At 42.1% G+C, this 23,105-nt stretch overlaps 1 protein-coding gene and 1 long non-coding RNA gene across 5 annotated transcripts in view; both read right to left on the bottom strand.

The window, feature by feature from the left end:
* ARID2 (AT-rich interaction domain 2) overlaps nucleotides 1-20,676 on the bottom strand; it is a 106,316-nt gene extending 85,640 nt beyond the window's left edge. The window contains exons 1-3 of one of the 3 annotated variants that reach the window (XM_042815424.1): nucleotides 19,962-20,676; nucleotides 19,710-19,803; nucleotides 18,517-18,614 (exon numbers count right to left, since the gene is read on the bottom strand). In XM_042815424.1, coding sequence (XP_042671358.1) covers nucleotides 18,517-18,614; nucleotides 19,710-19,803; nucleotides 19,962-20,053 — 284 coding nt within the window. In that variant the 5' untranslated portion in view covers nucleotides 20,054-20,676. The remainder of the gene's footprint in view (nucleotides 1-18,516; nucleotides 18,615-19,709; nucleotides 19,804-19,961) is intronic. The other 2 variants (XM_042815422.1, XM_042815423.1) reach the window with 2 other exon arrangements.
* Nucleotides 20,677-21,889: 1,213 nt separating this feature from the next.
* Nucleotides 21,890-22,845, bottom strand: LOC122158667. 2 transcript variants are annotated; one of them, XR_006168280.1, is made up of 2 exons: nucleotides 22,488-22,845; nucleotides 21,890-22,021 (listed from the first exon to the last, which is right to left on the bottom strand). It is a non-coding gene; the product is annotated as an uncharacterized LOC122158667 (long non-coding RNA). The 2 variants fall into 2 exon arrangements; XR_006168281.1 differs by lacking the exon at nucleotides 22,488-22,845 and adding an exon at nucleotides 22,160-22,472.
* Between the last annotated feature and the right edge of the window lie 260 nt (nucleotides 22,846-23,105).

Below are 23,105 nucleotides of genomic sequence, written 5' to 3'. Positions count from 1 at the left end.
TTATTCAATCTCATTTCCTGAATAGAAAGGATAAAATTACAAAGAAATCCATCACCAATTTCTTCAGCATCCCAACAGCACCAGAGCTTAAAAGGCATAAAGTAATCATCCCAGACAAGTGTGATGAGCCATCAGTATTACAAGACAAGTTAAGGAAGATGGAAGCCAAGTTTCTCCTCCCCTTTGTAAAGGGATGTGAAAACTTCTGCTATATTTGCTGAGTGCTCTGTGTTTAAAAGGAAAAGAGGCAACTGGCACAACTGCATAGATATCAGAACAGGAAGATCCTCAGGAAAACCAGACTGCTCTTTCCTCGCCATCACGACCACTGGAGTCCCCATAACAGTTTAGGTACAACATACTCCTTGCTCTTTCAACAGCAGCATCAGTGCCCTTCACATGTAGTTGCCATTGTGATACGCTGTCAAATTAACCTGAACAATGCAAATAAAGAAGGCAATTTTAACTACCTAAAATGCAGACAAACCAGAATGTAATGATGAAACAAATGAGTGACACTTCTCTAACTACAGGCCTCGACCTTGCTGAGTTGCAGTAGTCTGCCACAGCCAAAAGTAGATCTGAAAAGCAGAAAAAGTCTGAACTTGCCATAATGGAAGAGATAAGGAATGGCAAATAGCTTTTCTACAAAATTAAATAAGTGAACAGAAGCTGTCGTAAACATCAATAATTAAAAGCCAAGAACAAGAATCCTCATCCTTTTAAGCATTGTACAGATTGTCCCTAAACTAAATGCTTCTAAGATTTCTGGGACAAAGAGAAATTATTTTTGGTTAAAACAGATTATTTTAACCATGTAAATGAATTGTTTGAAATTGTTCCAGGCATTAAGAGTTTTCTTCAAGAGACAACGTGAATATCTTTCTTTCTAACCTATTTTACAAAACTGTTCACAGTAAGAACCACTCTTACCAAAACTGTATTACCGTAAAATTCTATTAGGCAGCCATAACTGCAAGCAATATTGCATTTAAATATACGATTCGCTTCAGAAATATTTTTATTATTGCAACTCAATGTATATCTTTAAAATATTTTTACTTTCTGCAAATACTATTTGATCTAAAAATTACATGTTGTAAAACCTTATTGTATATTGTATGTTTTATAGCAGATGCATATTCAGTACTATTTCTTTACCAGAATTAAATCTGTTCTATCTGCTCTGTGTGGTGTGTACGGTAGATCTCCAATGTACAACAGCACCATAAGCTCATTTTGGATTAATCAAGAGAGTATTATGAAGATTCACTTGACCACGCTCCTTACATAAAACTTCTGATTCTCTAACACACAGCAAACTTCATCCAAAAGCAGGGATTCCTGACTTCACTCACTGTGACACTCAGAGAACACTCATCTGCATCAGAGGCAAACGCGCATCCTGCCCGCCTTCAACTGACACACAGAACATCATTACATGGAAGTTTAATTGCTATCAATATTGATTTCAAAAGAATTCCTTCCTGCTCTTCTAAAGAAGTGATACGCAGTCATCATCAGCTTTATATTAGGTATAAATTTGACACCCTACTGTCTTTATGGTACATGATGAAAAACCTGTGGTACTGTACTACGTGTTACTATGGTGCTATGTGCACTATGGTGCTATCTTCGCTTCTGCTGGTAGGCTGCTCGATTCTTATGTTCGTGAGCAATTCATAACATGAACAGGTAGCCACTCAAACCAGAGGGATCTTGCTCGTTTCTGAGATCATCATGTAAGGCAAAGCCTAAAACTGATTGTTCTTCACGCAGTAGTAAATCAGTCATTTGCAGTCTGGTAAAAGTAGACTTGCTTGGTTATTTTTGTATGTACAAGCATAGTGCTTACTGTAGCAGCAAAATAAACGATGTAGGAACAAGTACCACTGGAGAAAGCTTACAAACAGGTTTAAGAAAAAATGGGGCAGCCCTACATAAAACTCCACAAGAGATCACGACAGACCAACCTGAGAAAGGCTTGTGTGAAACAGCCCGGCTAATAGGAGGTAATAACTGTACCTCTGATTAATCCTGACATTGGCATTCAGGTTTTAGTTTACCTACACTAAAATACCACTACTGTCATGAAGAAGGGAAGTTCTACTTACAATCTAAACTTCCAAAGTATTTTAGCATGAGACGGTAAATACAAACAACTTCCAATTCCAAGCTGAGAGCCTTGCAGATGCAGACACCTGGAACGCCAAAGCAGCTCACCCACAATGAAGGCTCACACTGCTAAAGCAGTCTTCCACTGCCATCCTTCCTTTGTAGTAAAAAACTCTCTTAAAATAAAAATAAGAAATCTCCCTCTAACTAAATCAAACTGTTTAGGTATGAAATATTTACACTTGCTGCACAACTGCAAAACACTAACAATCCATTTTCAAGTCAACAAATAGTTGTGGTAAATAACATTTTGTAAATTGAAAACAAGCCTGAGATCTTCAGGGTGAGAACTACTACTGTACTCAGGGTGAGTATAAGAAAATAAGCATCCTTTCAACCAAACATCTTTTGTCAAGTTGTCCTTACAAAAATTCTTACCAGCCATAGGGCAAGTCTAATTTCACATACTGTACTGCATTACTGAACAGGAATATGGTTTTTTTTCCTAAGATAAAGATACATGTATTTATTTAACCATAAAAGTGAGAGGCATTTGTGGTAGCAGTCCTCAAACTTTATGATAGATAACTTTCTCCATTCAGACTCAGGACCGTTTCTGCATCCATAATCTCCCAATTGCTGCTCAAATCATACACAATTGAAACAAAAAACAGTGAGACTGCACATAAACTGCATTTCAGCCTTGGTTATTAAGGAAAGAAGGGTCCTGCTGACAATATCCCACAAGGCAGCAGACAACTGAGAACTGATTTTAGAATTCTGAAGCAAAAGTGTAGTACATGGAGAAGTGGTAGGAGATCAATCACTTCTCCAAAAGATGTCTAACCTAAGTATTGCTGATAAAAAAGTACGGATATCTCTTTGCAGAAAAAGGTTGAGAGAGGAACATGAGTCCTACAGATGACCTTATCTCACACATTCTGTTTATTTACATCCGGAATCTATTGTCTTTGCCTCCTCAATAAACACTCATGGGGGCACAGCTGCAGAGAAAGATGCACAAAGATGGAGCTACAAAGGGAAAGAAAGTAAAGTAACAGTGGCAGTTACATCCACTAAGCAAGTACTGACGCTTGCTGACGTGACTTTGCAGAAGAATACTTCCATGAGGTTTTCTTCCTCTAAGGGCAAATGTTCTTGCCTTGTGCATCAGGAGCTGGATTACTGCCAGGCACCACAGTTGTGATCTCTGAAATGATTAGCACTAAAAATTTAAATGAGGTCTGTAACAGCAGTATTTTATACTTAAAGTAAAAAGAACAAATGGAAACTACAGCTGGTACATTCTTTAACACTTCTTTACTTTTTCAGAAGTCCTTTAAATGGTACAAAAACAACTAAGTCATACAGAAATAAACATAAAACTACATAAATAATACCTCAAATAACTTACTACATGACTACTAAGATTTTTTCAGGCATTTCGCTTCCCAGTGTAAGAGATACAAACTTATCAAGGATTTAAGCCTTAGCAGAATCCCACTGAATAATATTTGTTTTCAAATGCCTCACCATTCACCTTCTGCCAAGTCCAAATCTACACTGAGGATTCTCTTGTTCCCTCATGATGGCATGTCACAGAGATTCTTAACTATGCAGCATTTTATACTCACTTTCTTATACTCTATTTTATTTTCAACCTCAGCTGCCGATGTTTTATGGCTTATAATCAGCCATACATCTCTTGTGTTATTATTATTAACTCAGTGCTATTTGTACTCTTTTCACCAAACATCCTCACAGTACTGCCATGATTTCATTTGATTAAGTGTCTTGATTACACAGGAATTTCTGATGGTCAAGGAAAATGTTTTCAAGCATAACTCAGTCTGTTCTGCACACATTCTGCTCCACAAATCTACCTGTCTCAACACTTTTAACCTATGGCATTATTCCTTGATAAACTCTGTCATTTAACTTTCCATACTGTATTAATCTATCACTGCCTCCTGTATCATCATCAATGCACACTACGCTCTCATATATGCTTTCTGCATACAAAATCTACACACACACAAACTCTCCATGACAATCTGTGACTAGGAAAGCTCGCCTGTTCTAAGACCACTGCCAGCAAAATGTCCCTACTCAGCTTTCTCGAAAATACTGCAAAAATAACAACCTCTGTAATCATCACATATCTTCATTTTAAAACTCACCAAGATCCTCTGATCTTTCTCTCTCTTCCTCATGTAGCACCCATGTTCACACTACAGTGAGACCTAAAGTTTTTACTAATTTGATCACTCATTAAGCTGCTCCATTTTATGGACTAGCCAAAAAAACCTATTTATCTCCATCTGTAAATAACTTCCAGGAACACAAGACAACCACTAAGCCTTGAGAATTACCCAAGTGACAAGACATGATCTAATGTAGCAAACCTACTGAAAAAGGGAGAAGGAGATAAAAAAATAAATAATTGCTAAATATGCAGAGTCTTTTCTATATTCTAGGAGTTGTTCTTCCTGTTTTGCCTGTAACGGGACTCCCCTTGGTACATATGACAACCTTTACAAACCTAAAGGAAAGCAAACTGAAAAACTCTTTTTGGAAAGTCAACCATAATGCAATAACTTACAAAACTTGATAAAAATAAACAAAAGAATAAACAAACAACAGAAGCAGGCAATTCAGGACTGCAGACTGTTGGCATGCCTCTCTGCAGCTAATGTTGCACTCAGTGGAACCCTGATGCAGGTGTCCATAAAAACAGATCTCCATAATTAAAAACAAACAAACAAACAACAACAACAGAACAATCGAACGACAGCAACAAAACAACCACCACAACCCCTCAGCACCACCAAAAACCTGAAAGCAGAGCTTGTATCACTTCTGGGGGGCAATGTCAGCAGCACAGCAGTCACTCAAGGGACAGCAATATTGTCTGCTTGAAAAAGGATGCCACAAGCTGCTAAGTAAGATAACAGCAATAATTTCTGATGTATATTTGCAAGAAACAATGAGGAGCTATGCTTCTTTTCCACTCTCCTCCATGCAGTGTGGTAGAGCAGGCAGATACGTATCCCCCTTTAAACAGTTTTCTTCTTTTTTCTCTGGAGACATCAACATTACCGAGAGCTCAAAAGAAAAGTGGCAATAAGCACAACCACGAAACACAAATTTCTGATTTCTTTCAGAAAGAAAAAGTATATATTATAAACAACAATTCCAATCATAAGCAAAAAACTATGCAGCTGTATGATGGTATCTGTGTACTACAGCAGAAATTGCAGTTGCATGAAAAATACAGTTTGCCCACACCTTCGAGTGGTTCACCCGCTCTCTGCTCACTAACTGCACTGAACTATTTACATTCCACTACTTGGAATAGTTTTAAACAGTAGCCACTTTTTATGCTCTAAACTGAGTTCAGTAGTTCTCTTCCCAAAGTATACAAGCCTAAGGCCCAGGGCAAGCATATATGGTCATATATAACATACATGGTCATGAACTATCAAAAAGAAACAGCACTTTGTAATTAATTCCATCCCAAGACTAAAACTTTGTCTCCAAATCTTCATTTTCACATGGGTATAAAAACTTTTCTCAGAATTTGTGAAAGCTTACTCCATTAAATTTTCAGTTGGAAATTGATTCTTAACAAATCCGTAGTATCAGAGGTGGGACAGAAGTAGTCCTAATACAACCATCTCAAACTGAAGCTAACAACTGGTGTTTCATATGCCACATACTTAACAGCACTCCTGCATTTCATATAATTAATGAACAAATTACTCAGAAATGTCTCTGTCTTCAGAAAGTTACAACAGCAGCATTTGAAAAAACCCTCACAGTTCCACAACTGTATTTTTCTAGCTTTCTTAAGCATAGTAATGCCTATAAACAAGATTTTTACCACGAAGAAACCAACTCCCTGAAAGCTCTTTAAGGAAGAGATAAAATCCTTTTATTTTCATTTTATGTCATTTTATGCCCTTATCATATTTTAATACAAGGATAGAAGTAACAGTAATTATGATGATAGAATTCTTACATTATAACAAGAATGGTAAATTTGGTGTTAACAAAAAATATAAACCAGCAGAACAGAAATTTGTAATATTAATGCAGCACTGCCAGTACAAATGAAGATGCAGAAGAACCACTGGAAGGTTTATACCATACATCAAAACCTCACTGCAGAAAGCAGGTGGTGCAGTTTGAGTCCAGAGATTACTCAGCACTTCACTATGACATCCTTCACTCAGCAGCAACCCAGATCTGGGCAAAAGTCGAAATATCCAGTGACCAACTTAAACAACGGCCACAAGCTGCACCAGAGGAGGTTCAGGTTAGTCATAAGGAAGAACTTTTTGTCTCAGAGAGTGGTCAGGCACTGGAATGGCTGCCCAGGGAGGTGGTGGAGTCGCCATCCCTGGCAGCATTCAAGAGGCGTCTGGGAGAGGAGCTGAGAGATGTGGTTTAGTGCTTGTGGTAGCAGTGGTGATGGGAGGACAGTTGGACTGGATCATCTTGTAGGTCCTTTCCAACCTTGCGATTCCATGATTCTATGAGGGAGCTGACCATTAAAGACTGTAACTTTTCAGTACTTGATTACATAACCTCCCTTTTTCTTTCTGAAATGCATCTATCCCATAAACCTTGCCAATCACCACCAGTACACAGACACACTGGCTTTCTCACCCAGTTCTCTACATTCACACTCCCTTTGCAAATCAACTACCTATGTTCAACAGCTCTTCTCCCTCACTAAAATAGCTCCACACACTTAATCTTCCCTCTTCTTCGGCTTTCATGTGGTGGGCCCAAGTGGACCCGGCGCTCAGGGTATGCCTCAGCTCAGGGTACGAGCACCAGACTGGCCAGCAACCCAGCAGCACAGATGCATCTCAGTGCCTCCATGCTGCACATCTGGATTGCTTGGCATGGAGATGTAGATTTTCCCAATGGGCACATGCCAAGTCAAGAAATAAATTCATTCTTCAAATCTGCAAACCTCAGCAAATGATCTGATGCCAAATAAGCTTTGGCAAAAATAAAAAAATAAAAACACAGCACTGAGAGTCACTTCTACCTAGTGGCCTCCTACAGTGGAGCTCTGTGCAATCTGCCCTATAAGGTTCTATCTTGTAAGGCAATCAGATCAACAATCCTGTAAGCTTATGCTGCTGCTTTACACTATTTGGTATGCAAACAATCACATTTGTGTCTATTTCACTACAACTTTCCATCATTACTTTCACAACATAAAGAAGGTTCTAATCATAGTTATTCCAGTGTTACAAATGCTGTAAAAGTTGGTAATACAACAGATCACACTACAACAGTGAAATCAAAGTGAGTAAATTCTTTGCTACATTCATACAAGAAACAATGATTACAAGCATCTTTGCACTAATAAGTTAAAGTTTAGATATACGTTTCCATATTTAACATATAAAATGACCGCTAAGTTGAATTTTAAAGTTTAATGTAGATGTAGACCTTCTGTAGATCTTTCCACCAGCTGGATCTTCAGTAAGTGTCAACAGCTCTTTGTTTTCCAGACTTACCAAGATCACCAGAACTCCCAAATACTTACATTTATTTAACCATGTAAAAAACAAATCCTGTTATATTCTTAAACACCTAATATATATATTTATATATATAAATAAAATAGAATATATATAAATAAAATTAAAACACACACACACCTTGTGTGCAACTTTTGCTTCTGCGCAAAAGCCTCCTGAGGACAAGCAAAGAAATGAACACCTTGTTTACACCTACTGCAGTATCTGAGGGCCTTTCCTTCTAAAGCCAGCACAGTTTATGTTAATATATAAAGCCCAGATCTTATGAATCCGACCTTCAAAGTACACGTGCAGAACTGAGAATGCCATTGCTATCAGCCCAGCTCCAAACAAGAATGAGATTCTTCTATGGCACACGGGCAAAAGTCCATAATCAGAGCTCATAAGCAGATCAATATAAGCAGCAAGTCACCATAAAACTAACAGAATATTTTGGCTTTACACTGGACCCATAACTTTATGGACAATTATCACCTCAAACTGCAACAGAGAGACATATCCATACGTAAGTACACTTTGGGAAGCGAGGAGTTTGTGTGTATAGGCATACAGAGAACACTAAACCATTTTAGAACCACCTTTCTCTTTGATCTTACTTCAGAAGCACTTTCTTCATCAGACTAACTCTGTTTAAAATACATTTAAACTGCTCACTAAGCTACTTCAGAAAAGTAGGATTTGTACACCGGTGATGTAAAAGTCTAAACAGAAAACAAATCTTGTATTCTTCTACGACAAAAAACATCTTTCTAGAAAGGAAAATATACTTCAGTAATAATAGCACATTAATTATGAGACATACTAATGAAACACTACAGAGTGTAATGAAGTCACTGTCATTGAGTATTGTATTTTGATGTTTTCATACTTTCCACTGTTTCTATATGCACTGATTAACGTACTTTCCAATAAATAGCTTCACGTTATACTCAAAGAAGCACGTGGTACACAGGACAACAGGACAAGTGTAGCTAAGTTTGTTGGAAAATGCATTTTGAAGCATGTGAAGAAAAATGCTTACTGAAGGTATCTCAATCTGTGTGGCAGTTAAGACTCTGAATATTAAACACCATAATTTATATAGTGATCAGCTTTTGCACATAACTGTGCTCCAAAACAAAATTTTCCCTAAAATAAAAATTGTGTTTCTACACGCTACAGTTACCAAAATGACCTTGGAAGAGCAAGCAAAACACACGGCAATGCTGCAATGCCTGACTGGGTCTGCAGAGTACCTGAAAGCACATTTTTCAGATGTGTGAAATACCTTTTAGATATTGGTCTGGATCCTGTGAATTCCGCATGTCCACAGCTGCAGATTTTTTTTTTATTATTTTTTTTTTTTTCAGATCCAATGGAATCTGTTACCATTTTGTTGTAAAATTCTGTATTTTATGGTTGCTAGGCACCTGACTTTTGGCACTTTGTCCTCTTGCCCTTTTACCTGCATACCCCTTTTCTCTCCTTCAGTTTTCTGTACAATTAGGAATTCATTTGATTACAGTAAATATTCCACATGCTGTCTGTGGCTACAGAAATTAAGGGGTCAAGGAACAGAAAATGAATTCCACCTTTTAGTCAAAGACTGAGAAGACTATGATTAGAAGAGAAGGAGAAAAAAAGACGTGTGAGCTACAATGTCAATCACAGGTAATTCCCCCTCAAACTACAAGCAAAGGAATTTCTGAATTGGCCCATGTGGGGTAACACCATGGAAGCCAAGATAGTGGGTAAAGGATGTCCAGGAAGCACACCCAGAAACTCCTCAGAAATAACTGCCATTGAGAATAATCAATTACCACATTGAGCAATGAGTCAGAATTATGTAAATGTATATTAAGAAAAAAAAAATACCTCAGTGATACAACAGATTAATACTGCCATGGAATTTATTACCACAGAGGGCATAAGGCTCTACTATAAAGAATATACTCTGGAGACAAAGATAAGGTTGCATATTCATACTTAAATGAGGTCAATCCTGATCTTTTCAGGTATTTACTGTGCAATTGTGGTATGATATGAACACAGACTGTTCATTTCAAATGTAAATTTTCCCAGGTTTTCATAGATGGTATCAGGAGGCAAAAAGCATTCAAAAAACAGCTCTGCTATCTTCTCCAAAATCACAGAGGACATATATAAACTCTGTAGCATGGAACTGTTCACCTGACTGGGTTCTAGAGCATTTAATCAGAGTCACCAGAACCCAGATAGTCCTGAGTCAAGTAACTGCATAAGGGAAGTAGAATTCTTATGTTTATTTTCATAGGTTTTCTTTCAATTCAAATGTTAAAGTAGTAATAATAATGTCACACAGTACTACTACATCTATTTACATAATAACCTTTGTTAACATACTAAGAAAGTGCCAAATTTACTTAAACTACTGTTATTTAACCTAAGTCCTTGGGTTGCAGCCCAGAAGAACAGTTACCCCAATGCATAATGTCCTGATAATACACAACTTACAGCAGTACTACAGAGTACTCCCCAAAAGAACAGAGCTACTCAAAGGCAGTCACGTGGCTCAGTGATTTACAGAGCTGAGAATCTCTCCACGTGGATTATCATGGAAGCACCACAACCTTTCGACTGGGAAGCAGAGGCCAACCAACAAATGTCACAGTAGGTAACAACAGAGAAGTAACTGTAGCCATGTTTCACCCGCCAAAACTTCAGCAAACAAACATACAAAAACTGTTGCAAACATTGTGATCTGAAAGGTCTCTCGGCATCATAACTGCGCTACCACACAGGACTTCTATGCAGAAGATGAAGCTATGAATTGACAACTAACCCTGTAAGTTATTCTACAAGACTCCTAATCTGAGCAGTTGCTCCTCCCACACCAATAAAAAAGGAAAATAATATGAGCACAGCTCACTGTTGCAGAGAAACATGCTCTACTGCATCATTCAGCAGAACTCTGCTGTAACGATACGCAATCCCTCTTCATAGCACAGCTGGCTTGCTACCATTTATCTAGAGTTAAAATAAATGCATGCACATTATTTTAAAGATATGAAAACTAAAAGTAGAGAATTCGGTGTCACCAGCATGTTGCTGAAAACCTAATTCAGGTCTGCTCAGACTTGAACTCATTGCTCCAAGGAGACTGTATTTTAGATCTGATACCCAGCTCACTAATCTAGTACCTCAGGCAAAGCCTAAGCTCGCTATTCTGGGTACCATCTTGCTGTTTTATTATCCTTTCTTAAGATAAGCTTCTTTCTTTCAACTGTTCCAATATTTCTCTGCTTAGGTATCCCAAGTTTATCTATTCCCTAAGGAATAAAGATTGTTCTTTCTCTCATCTATGCTATATTTTCTGCTTTTCAATACTGCAGAGGGCAAACAAGCTTACGAAGAGTTTTATTTTCCTCATATATTCCTAATTTATATTCATTTTCATATATTTAAGATATGACATAGAAGCATGAAGAGACACAATCCCTGCATTAAAGAGCTTACAGTCTCACACTTCTCTGTGAGACAGGTAAACAAACATCACTATACTAGCTTTATAAATATGAATAAAAAGATGGCAAATGATTTAACTAAGGCCACTGAATAAATACCTATCAGATTGATAACCAGAAACAAGATTTTGTTTTGCGATCTCTGGCCTATATTTAACTCCCTGTATGAACTGTGTGTCTTGTAACAATGCTGACTGATACTGCAGTTATTTCAAGTAGCCCCACAGAAGCTGAGAGACACCACTTTGGGACTCCGAACAAGCATTTTAAAACAAACCACAAACAATCCACTCTCATAATCTGTTGCATACTTAGTTTTCACTTTTCCAGTTCACAGAACACAACTCCAGTCTGTTGTATTTTTTACACAGTGCTTCCTCAGCCACTGATTAAAAAGGAACTCTAAAAGATGGTAATTACCAGTATATCCTCCCTTATGGACAGTTGAAATAAGGCTCAAAAGAAAAAAAATTGGCTATCCTAACTGGAATCTTGTGTTTCTAAAGAAACAAGAAGTTACACTATATTTGGATTTCATTCCCATTTGATATGCACTTTTCAAAGGAACGCTCTGAACTTCTATGCACTTCTAGTACCTCACACCTGTAAACCAGAATGAATTGTATCTCTAAACCACTACTGAGGAAAGGAGAGAAGGGGCTAGGATAGGAAAGAGTATGAAACCCTTATCTACTGAGGTTTCACTGCAAATAAAAAAGGTAATTAAAGCCTATTAGCTACAGAAGAAAGTCTGAAGCCCTTTTTCTCAGCCCAGGCTTATTCCACTCTAGCAGGAGAGAAGCAATATCCTTCCATCCTTGTGCATTCTCAGTCTTGCTGTAATTTACTTACCATTTATTCAAACCTAAGATGTTCTCATAGCTATTAATAATTCAAAAACATAAATTAATTTTTATATTGTTTCAGCTGATGATTGGAAAATGGTATTAACATATAAACTTTGCACCAGCCATTAGAAGATTCAGGTAGACCCTGAAGTCACCAAGAGTTACTACAGCGCTCCCAGAAACTTGCTTTTTGTAGATTATTAGTTCTGACATCTGGCTGGATAAGCTTTCCAGTTAAGCAATCAGAATTCTGCTTTACAACTGGAGAACAACACTTCCCCCCCTTCTCCCAATAAACCAGAATATTTCACCTTAGGAGCACTGAGGTAATCATTCCTACTAAAAAGCTTGTAAGGAAATAATCAGAAAGTATGTTAACATCCACCTCACTAATTTTTCACTGCATTTTTCAGCAGTGGAGTTTACCCTCTGCAGGAAAAGCCCAGGAACTTCGATAGAGGTCAAACTCATCTGCATAGTGCCTAGTAACACAACACAACTCTAAGGAAGATACATTTTAAGGTAACTACTCCTCCTTTCACCTGCTGCTTGCAGGTTATGTTTTTATACAGGCTCTACTATCTTCCAAGCAGATGCACAGCAACTGTGACTAGACAATAACCATCCAAATAAATTAACTCCTATAGAGAGACGTTTTGATATTTTAATGACCAACATATTTAATTTGTCTGAATAAACTTCAGGGCACAAACAGTACCTACTCTTGACTGTAAATGTCAACTGCATTATTACAGTACAACTAAACCAAAATTTCTCTCCAACTATGTAAAATACTGGCTTAAGACTGAAAAGCAAGGCCTCAGATGTCTCACCGAAACATGCCTTGCAATTCTTACCTTGAGAGGGAAAAATAATTCCAGACAGAAATCACAAAAATGTCACCCATGTATTCGTTCTCTGTCCTGCCAAAAACTACAGGATTTGTGACCAAATTAAGCGCAGTACATTTTTCAGGTGAAGTCTGTAGTGTTATAATAAATGTTTGTAGCTTTTAAGATGAAAGCCTTCATTATAAAGTTATTCAAGAATGGACAGAACCTGCAAGGTCATCTGATCCATTTTTCTGCCAGTCCTGGCTCACCCCTATCACACAGTATGTATCACCCTGACCAGCCTGCGTTTGGATAGCCCATGCGATGGGTTGCCCCCCAGCTAAACTTGTCATACTCATCCAACTTCTGAACAGCATGTGTTATGGTTTTTGTGCTGCTGTCTGCACTGAATTTTCTCCCTCAGTTTCATCTCAGCTAACACATTAACATAACTTCCTATCTTATTAAAAATTATCTCCCTTTTAAGTATGTGGGTCCTTCAAAATGCTTCTAAGATACCACGTCCCCGTTCCACCCAAAATATTCATTTAGCCATATAAGATATACTTATTTCTCAATTATTTTAAAATCAATTAGTCCTTTCTGTCTTCTGTATATTTTCCTGTTCTTCTCTAAGTTTCTGTCAAGTTGCCACACCTGTTGCAAAGGTGCCTGGATGTAAAACAGTACTTAAAATACAGTCGCACAGTCTCATGCAAAAATCACTCCCTCTCATTTCCAGTGCCTCTGTGGATGTAACCTAAACTCACTCCATCCTGTTTCACAAAGTCTATATACCATACTGTACACTGAGGCCTGCCCTCCCTTTCAGAAGCATGCACAAATCCTTTTCATATGAAAGGGAGCTGGGTGCACACAACTGACAGGATTATCAGGCCCATGGTATTGCTCCTATCCCTTTCTCAGCAGTACTGCTTTCCAGGTTATTCCCTCACAGTGAATACCTGTTTTGGATTACTGTCCCTCATACGTTATAGTGCGCGTTTTCCAAAATAATCTCATTTATATTTTCCAACATGTCTGATTTCTTTAGATAACTGGTTTTTCTGCTCTTTTGTTTAACCCTTCCCATATCATCTGCTAATGTCACTAGTGTACTAGTCACTTTCTCATTAAGTTCATTAACACAGACACTAAATATGCCTAAAATGGCCAATCTTGTATTGCTGTGTGCATATGCAAGCACTCCTATCACCTAAAACTGCTATGACTCACCAAATACATCCTCCATACTTTGTTTGATTTTTGTTTATGGTCCTTCAACCAATTTTTCACTCAGATATCTATAGATATAGATAAATAATTTGTCAATGAGTGATTCAGAAATGTATTTATATTTCAGTTAAATATGCAAAATAATTCTACAGCTACAACTTTCCCTTCATCCTCTGAGGCCTTCAACTTGCAATCAGATGTGGCAAGCAAGCCAGTCCTGTACCTACCCACCACCACTGATCTCTGTGCAGATGTTGCTGCAGTATCAGAGCAAGAAAAGTAACAAAAACACTTCTTCAAAGTAATTTTGCTTAGAAAATTCCAGGCTTTTATTGTTGTTTCCCTAACATTTCTGCCATTATTTTATTAAAACCAGGAACTAGAATCCCCCAAGTTTATCTAGCTCTTCAGCTCATGTTTTTTCCCCCCACTGTTCTCTCTTTCTTATTTGTTTATTTATTAAGTTGGAAATCAGTACTCTCATTAAAAATGTCTCTAACTTTTAAGTGCCCCTCTGTAGTCAACAGCTATTTCATACAATCCTGGTTTTTAACTGCTCACACTTTTTTATCCTACCATACATGCATTTTCAAGAAGGTCACCATAATGGCTTGCCTTCATACTACCTTTATGCCCCTTTCCATTTACAAATCGACCGATTTTATCTCTACTCAATTATCCCTTACCTTCCCAATATTTACAACAGCAAACTTATTACTCACCTTTTTACCAGCATTAACTAACTTCTGCTGCCTTCACCATAAGCTTTGCAGAACCGAGACTCAAACTTATCTCACCTACACTTTGTCCTTTCACATAATATCTCTTAATGCAGACAAATACTTTTTAAAAGTAAAAACTCATTTTGAACTCATTTTGTACTTCATTTGCACAAGGCCTCTCACTCTCAAAGGCCCCATGCAGACCCACAACAGAAATAAATGTATCACTTACTCTCACGTGAAAACCAGCAGAACCTTATACTAATACACAAGGTCACGTCAGTCCAATTCTTTGTAGGAATGTCATCTCATCAATTACTAACACAAAAAACAGCCTGTATTTCATGTTAACTTTGTTTTCACCTACTGCATGTTTACCAACTAACAAAAATGTAAATGCATGCCCACACTACCAACACTTGCATTTATTACTCCATATTATTTTCACTTACAATATAAAATAATCTTTAGAGGTGCATTTAGAAAATGCTTTCCTAATTCACTTCACTTGAGATAAAGCATCTAATTTGCACTACATCCAAGGGACTTACACTCTGTGACGCTTACAGAGACTTACAGAACTACATTAACAAGTATCAGTGGTTATCAGCAGTGTGGCTTTGCTCACTAAGAACCACAGTGCATGAATTATTTCACCTGTCAAACAGCTCAAAGCAATGCAGGCACAAAGTTTGAATGGTTCAGACTTTCACTGTCACAAATAACTTTTTCCAGTGCGAGAAAAGAGAGGGCAGTGCAAGGAAAAGAAGGGGATGACAGGATGGCCTATCATATTTTCAATTATCATTTATCAGAATTGTGTCACAAGTTTAAACAGTTCACATCGTGAATGAAGTCTAACATACATTCCCAAAGCACAATTCCACAAGAGTCAAAAAGAAGTAGCTGCAAGAAAAAAGACACACCTGACAACAGCTTACAGGAAGGTTATCTGATGATTGTTCTGCAAAACACTCAGTATGATGAAGCCAACAGGACTACTAATGCCACACAAAATAATTCAACTTTCTAAATTATTTACACAGCAATTTAGAGTCGAAATGACTGCATTATTAGAGATAACAGCAAACTGAGCAAGGGGTCCATGGAGCCTGAGATTTTATCTCAGCCAACGCGGTATGCCAGATGTTTCATAGAAAGAAGCAACTTTCATCCCAAACCATCACAGATCCAAATCCATAAATGTATTCCTGTAGGTGCACACCACCGAATGCCTCTGAATCCAGCAGGATCCCACCTGCCATGCAGATCACTGCATCGCTTCATAGGACATAACACTCAATTGGACAAAAACGTACACTGAAGTTAACCTTGCTTCAATTTGTTTGAATTTGTTTGCAAAGTCATTACAATAGTGAGATCAAGACTATGCTCACATTTCAGACTCAAGAGGAGCATTTTCATGTTTTATTTTTTAAACCCAAGGTTAATTTCTCAGCAGTTCATAAAAATACAGCCCTGTGAGAAAGCTCAGGTTGTGGTCTTTGACACAGATACACAAAACTCTTTCTACAAATTTAGCATTACAGCACTTCTATTTCCCTATAACCAAATCCCCCTAAAACCTTCAGTACTAAAGCTAAACAAGCATTAACCCAACAGAGAGACACGTGTACATACAGCCTGTATACTACACATATAGGGCGGTGAACTCAGCTGGAAAACACATCAAACTCAGATTATGCCAGAGCAACAGTGACTAAAGCAGTAATTCGAAAAGCAAAACAAAAACAAACCACCCCCCAAACAACCACCTTGACAGCTTATTTCAGATTGGCCTATGCAAATGACAGAGATTGTGATGAGCCAGACCTTCTGAAAGACTCTTCTCATCAACTTCTTCAAAACTCCAATTAAATTAAAAGAAATTAAAAAAAAAAAAATACAACAATTTATATTATTTATATATCATCAATTATACGCGTTTTCAGCAACCGTATATAAAATAATGCCAATGACAAAATGTTAACAATAAAAATAGTATTTTTGGATGATGGACTCTAAATTATAAAGTAGCATCTTGTTAAAAATTAATGGTCATTACAATGCTAAACTAACATTAACTATGTTAACTCTCACAGCATATAAATGCTTCCAAAATACATATGAAAGCACAAATGACATACAACCATGACATTTCAGTGCAAAAAGTTAGGCTTTTGAGCTTCTATCATATGAAATTAAAAGCAATATATTAAAAAAAAAAAAAAAAAAAAAAAAAAAAAAAAAAACCCTTATCATTTTGCAAACTATATGCAAAACATTGTCAGGTAATAGATTACTACATGGTCCAACAGAGGAATTCAAAAAGCAGTAACTATTCTCAATGATTCAGTAACTCTTTAGCAACGCTACCATAATATTATGTATTAGAGAAAGAAAATAAACAGGACAGCCTAAAGTGAGCTTCCCACTTCATTCCTAGGCCTAGCAGCAATCCTAAACTTTGCTAAAGCTATTAACCATAGCCATTTATTTCCTCGGTCTGGATCTTAAAGCAATCATATGTCAACACCAACAAAAAAGAAAAATTCAGTAACTACAGCTATCTGACTAAGGTTTTCCAGGCATCATTGTAACTCAATAACTGCTCTACTGTGCTCTGAACTCTACAGCTTCAAGCTGGAAGTCAATCTAGGACAACCAATAGAAAGTGCACCTGTACAATTACTGCGTTTCCTAATTCAGAAGGCCAAACTGAAGACAGATAAAGCTTGTGTGTACTCAGATCACCAAAACAGAAATCCAAAAGCCCATACATCTTTCCTACATATCACTCATCTATCTTATCTTTAACTGCAATTAAATATACCGTCTATACAGTGCAGAAACATAAAACTACATTCCTTAACCAGTGTGCATAAAACTTGATTCTAAATTAAATAGATGTTTCTACAAAGCACCTAGAGACACTATACATGCAATAGTTTCAAAATCCTTCACATAAAAAATAACCACCAAGTTAATCAAAATTAATTCTTAAAAAAAAAAAAAAAAAAAAATCCAGTAACTGAACAGCACCACACACAGTAATTTAAAATATTCAACATTAACTCCACGCTACATTAAAAAATAATCTGCCTCATAAAAAATCATCTGTATGATTTCAAGGAAGGTAACCTTATTTTTAAAAGCTGCAGCAATCTATTATTTTTCCAGTAAGAGAAAAAAAAAATTAATATTTATCTTTTGTACTCTAAAATAAAGCCTAATGAACGCTGCTAGTAATTGATAACAATACAATTTATCCCAAGCAGTCTGTCTTCCTGCTGATGTATTTTCACTCATTGCCTGGCCCCACTGAGCTATAAACAACTTCACATACAGGAACACATTTCAGCGCTTCAAAAATTAAAGTAAGTTTCTGTAACTGCAATAACAGGATCCCTCAGTAACTGTCCTTTAGTACCACCGTTCAGAAACGATCAGCAGAAATGTCTCCCACGTACTCCGTTTATATACTGAGGATCTCTTCGAAGTTTAAGGTTTGCAGATGTAAAATGCAAATAAAATAGCTGCAAAACATAATTACCTTTAACCGACCACTGCACCAGACAAACAAGGAATTGGACATATTTTCAGGTCTACGTTACAGCATTTTTAAAGAGCGGGGGTACTTTTGTTATTGCACGCAACAAAAACCAAAGACAACCCCACACTCACAAATACCACAGCAACAGCTTGGTAGCACTCACCGCAAGTAATACTGTTTTAAAGCGAAGGCAGCATTAGAACAACTTCTGGGAAAGTTGAACTCCTCCACGATCTCACCCCACTGGTTCTTCTCAGAGACCTGTCAGAACAACACAGGCCCGATGCACACCGTGCCCCCAGCACCGCTCCACAGAGCCCACCGAAACAGGGGGCTGCCACGGAGCGAACGGATAAATATACTGAAATAAATAAACAGGAACGCGTGTGGGGTTGGGGCCGCATTTCCTGCTGACAGCCTTTCCTAGCGTTTCCCCCCGGGAATCCCCCCGCTTCTCCCCAGCATTTCTCCCCCACCTCCTCCCCCTCCACAGCCCCGATTTTTATTTTTCACGTCGCGGGGTCGAGCAGGAGGGTTCGGCCGTTCTGGGGTCTGTTTGTTGTTGTTTCTCCTGCCTGGACAATAACCAATCGCCGCTCCCTCTGTCGCCCCCTTTTAAATCCTGCCGCGGTCCGTTAAAACCCGCACGAGTTGCCCACAATGCGGGGCGGTGCGGGAGGGGCGCCCCCTGGGCCGCGGGGTCCCCCCGGCGGGTCCCCCCGGGCCGAATCCACAGCCACGGAGAGGCCTTTCTTTTGAGGCCTACATCTCTGTCCCCAGCCTCGAAGCCTAAAGATGGCTATTTGATTACACACCGTCTCGGGTGCCCCTTTTGTTATTTTTCCCCGGGAAGAGCTCGCAGGGCAGCGCCCGGCCCCCCCCGGCCGCGAGGCTCGGTTCCTAGCCCATGCTCCGTGCCGATTATCGATGTTAAACATGCCCGCTAATTTTGAGTTGCACTAAAACTGCGCTCAGACTCTCTCCTCTCTTCGTCTGCCTGAGAGAGAGGCGGGCAGAGCCGCAATCACAAGCGAAACAAACTGCCCCTCACGGCCCCGCTCCCCCCTCGCCTTCCCCCGGGGCCGGGGGGGGGAAGGGGGGGTTGGGCAGGGAACGGGGCCGGGGCGAGGCCGGGGCGGGGGGACGCCGTACCCCGATCCCCCCGCATCGCTCCGCCGACAAGGCCGAGCCACCAACCTGCCTGCCTGCTTCCTCCTTCCACCCCCCACCTTCCCTAACCCTTTGGAAATAGGCCGGTTCCCGGCACCCCGGCTCCCCCCGCCGCCCCCGGGGGTCAGAGGAGACTTTTGGGAAGAGGTTAGCGGGAGGGAAACCCAAATTAAAACTTCCACTCACCTTCCCAAATCCGCCTAAAGTGGTGACTCTGGTGTAGAGAGCGTGAAGATCCAGCTCCTTCCCACCCACCACAGGGATCTTCTTAAAAGGAGACCTGCCAAAGGAGATCCACACAAAACACCGCCACTTGTCAGCTCTGCCCCCTCTTCTCCCCTCGCCGGGGCCGCCGTGTCCTTCAGGGAAGGGGCTGGAAGTTGGATCTGCTCGGTTAAAGCCTCCCCCCCTCCCGTGCCATCTCCCCATTTTCCTCACCCTCTGCTGTGGTGAAACTGCCGCAGCTCGTCCAGGAAAGCGAGTCCCTTTCTCCGCTGGTCTGCGTGGTTTTTACCCGTCGAATTTGCCATTTTTGTATTAAAAAAAAAAAAAAAAGGTCCCCGTAAAAAAAAAAAAAAAAAAATTAAAACCAATTTTAAAAAAAAAAAAAAAAAAACGGCCGACGACAACAACAACAATCCCCGGCTCCTCCTCGCCTTTAAGAGACCCAGGTGCCCGTGCTCGGCCGGGGATCGGCCATGGAGAGGGGCTTGCTTGAAAAAAAGTTTAAAAGGAATAAGGGAGCCCCGCGAGTGCGGTAACCGCGAGTCCTGCCTCCACACAGCGCGCGGGCACAGAGACGGGAGCGAGAGGGGCACGCTCCGCGATTCCTCCTCCCGCTGCCGCTCTCAGCACCGCGAACCCAGCCGATCCAGCCTGCACATGAGACTCAACATGGTGCTGCTGGATCACACAATGAATTGGGTTACTGTTGTGGCGGGGTGGGGGGAGCCGGAGTGAGGTACTGACAGTGTGTGTGTGTTACAGACGCGGCTCCGCGCGGTCGCCCTCTCCCTCGCTCGCTCCCTCCTCTCGCACACACACACTGCACGGCTACGGCGGCGGCGGCGGCGGCGGCAACGGGATTCACTTCTCTTCTCTCTCAGACAAAAAGATCTGAGGCCGCCGTGCTTCTGCCTGGACGAGAGCGCAACACAGCGGAGCCCGGAGGCCGCTCCCGGTACTGCACGAGGCAGCTCCGAAGGCAAAAGCCAGCGCAGCCCCAGCAAGCAGTTCCTGGCGGGGAACAATAGGCTCCTCTCGCCGCTAAGGGCTCATCTGCAATGTGCCGCAAACTTCACACAAAGCCGGGCGGAAAGAGAAGAGGGAGAGGGACGAGAGGGGAGGAAAAAAAAAAAAAAAACGGCTACTACCGGTTGTTCCAGGGCGAGGGCCGGGAAACGCGCCCGCCGCGCCGGGCTCGCTCGAGCGGCCGCTCCCCGCTCCGGGGGGAGGGCGGGAGAGGTGGGCTCGGAGCGCCGGGCCGGGTAATGGGGCCGAGCCGAGCGCCCCGAGTTCGAGGGGAGAGGCGACGGCGACGGAAGGGGGCACTGCCGGATTTTGACTTTCGGAAAAGTTTGGAGTCCCCCGGCCCGAGGTGTTCCCAAGGACAGGAAATCTCCCCGGATGGCGTGGGGGTGGGGAGCGCCGTGCGGTGGGGGCGGCGGGAGCCCCGCTCAGGGCCGGGGGGCCCGCAGTGCCCCGAGGGAGGCGCGGAGCCGGGGCCGCCCCGGAGGACTGCGGCAGGGCCGGGGCTCCGCCGGGCCCCACAAACGCCTATTTTTTCTTCTCGAGATACCGTGCCCTGTAATCGGACAGCTTTAGGGCCGCTCCACTCCATCCGAGACACGTTGCTGTGTCCATATGTTGAAAAGAACGCAGAAGCAAAACGTTACTGAAGAAGGAAGGACGCGGCCCTCACCCCAGCCAGGCGTTAGCCATAAGCGGCAGCCCACCTTCTTCTCCACATATGGTGGTGCGGTATTTGTAAATATTTCCCTCGTCACGTGCATCCAGCGCCTAGGAGCGCAGGACGGTACCTGTGGCCAGGCCGGGCAGCTGGGGCGAGAGGGGCCTGCGGGGCCTTCAGCCCCAAACATCCGACGGTGAAGCCGAGGGGCCCCAAGTGGGCCTCCGTGCCTCCCTGCCGGTACCTGAGCTGCAGGTGGGGCTCTGGAGGAGCACTCCTACCTCACAGCCAGCGCTGAGACCCAGGGCCAGGTGGGGCCTTGCCTCGTCCTCGAGCAGAACTCCTTGTTAGTCAGGGGCTGTGGGGCACATTGTGGCCCCAAGGGCGTGCTTACGGCAAACTGTAATTCCCTTCTATTCCATATACTAACTTCAGAAAATAAAACACACACACATACATATAAAAATTTTTTTTAGGAAGGTTTTTTTTCCTCGAGTGCTGTTTCAGCTTGAACGTAAGCATAGAGACATGCAGCCAGGCGCTTGCTGAAGGTCTGCCCTTGGGTCACACTTGTTGGGGTGTCAGAGATCTAGGAAAGAAATATCCGTTTCAAATTAATAAATATTGAAAATGGGCCTCTGTGTGGATGGAGAGGTGCTGCCTGAATGCCAGTGTAAGAAATGCAGCCTCTACTTGCTGTGTGTTAGGAGACACCCCCAAATTACACCTGCAGCAGCTCCTGCTCCGCACCCCCGTCTGTGGCACTCTGAGTTTCTGCTATTTCAGCAGCGAGACTCCTAAAGCCAGAGAGATTGAAGACAAACAAGCGACCGAAGGTCCAAACCGCTCTCTCAGACGCACGCAGCGCACCCTGCCTTCAGGAGGGGCGGTTGCTGGCCGTGCCTTCCTGCAGCCACGGGGTCCCCTCGGCGAGGGGCGGCGGCGGAGGTGAGTGGCGCTCCTCGCCCCGCTCGGCGGCGGGCGGACGGGCGCGTTGCGTAGCAGGGCTATGTGGGCTGCCATGCGGAGCGCGGCAATTGCGCACGGTCCCTTACGTAACCGTCAGCTGGGGATTCCCTGGAGGGGGTCACTCTATTCAACCATTGAGCAGACCCCGGCCGCCACCGCCGCGCCGCGCTCGGATCGCCGCCGCCGCCGGTACTGAAGCTGCGGTCGTAGCCAGCGCTGCGGCTCCTCACAAAATGGCGGCGCCCATGGAAGCGGCAGCCCCATTTTGTGCCCGGCAGAGCCTGTCAACAAAACGCCGACTTGGCCGAGGCTGAGGAACAGAAGGCGGCGGCTCGCTTGCGTTACGGAGAGCGGAGGGAGGAGAGCGAAGGATTTCACCGCCCTCCCGCCGCCGAGAGGAGATTTTCTATACAGCGTGCGCGTTGGGGGAGGGAGGAGAGGGAGGTGAAGGGGGACGCGAGCAGCAAGCGCGTCAGAGGCGGCCTCGTCCCAGCGCAGAGCGGCGGCGCGGGGGAGGGGAAGCGAGGCGAGGCGGCGGCTCTTGCGGGGGCGGCAGCCGGGGCGCTGCTACCGAGGGCGGCGGGAGCGGGCGGCGGGAGTGCGGGGCTCCGGGGCGTGAGGCGCTGCTCCCCGCGCGGGGCCCGGGCGGAGGGAGCGCTGCTGGCGGATCGCGGCGAGCCTGCAATGAGTGACAGGGCGATCCA

Source organism: Centrocercus urophasianus, unplaced genomic scaffold, assembly GCF_019232065.1.
Source record: "Centrocercus urophasianus isolate 14NV4802_14NV808 unplaced genomic scaffold, USGS_Curo_1.0 seq_15, whole genome shotgun sequence".
Classification (NCBI taxonomy): Eukaryota; Metazoa; Chordata; class Aves; order Galliformes; family Phasianidae; genus Centrocercus; species Centrocercus urophasianus.
This window is presented reverse-complemented; position numbering and strand designations above follow the sequence as displayed.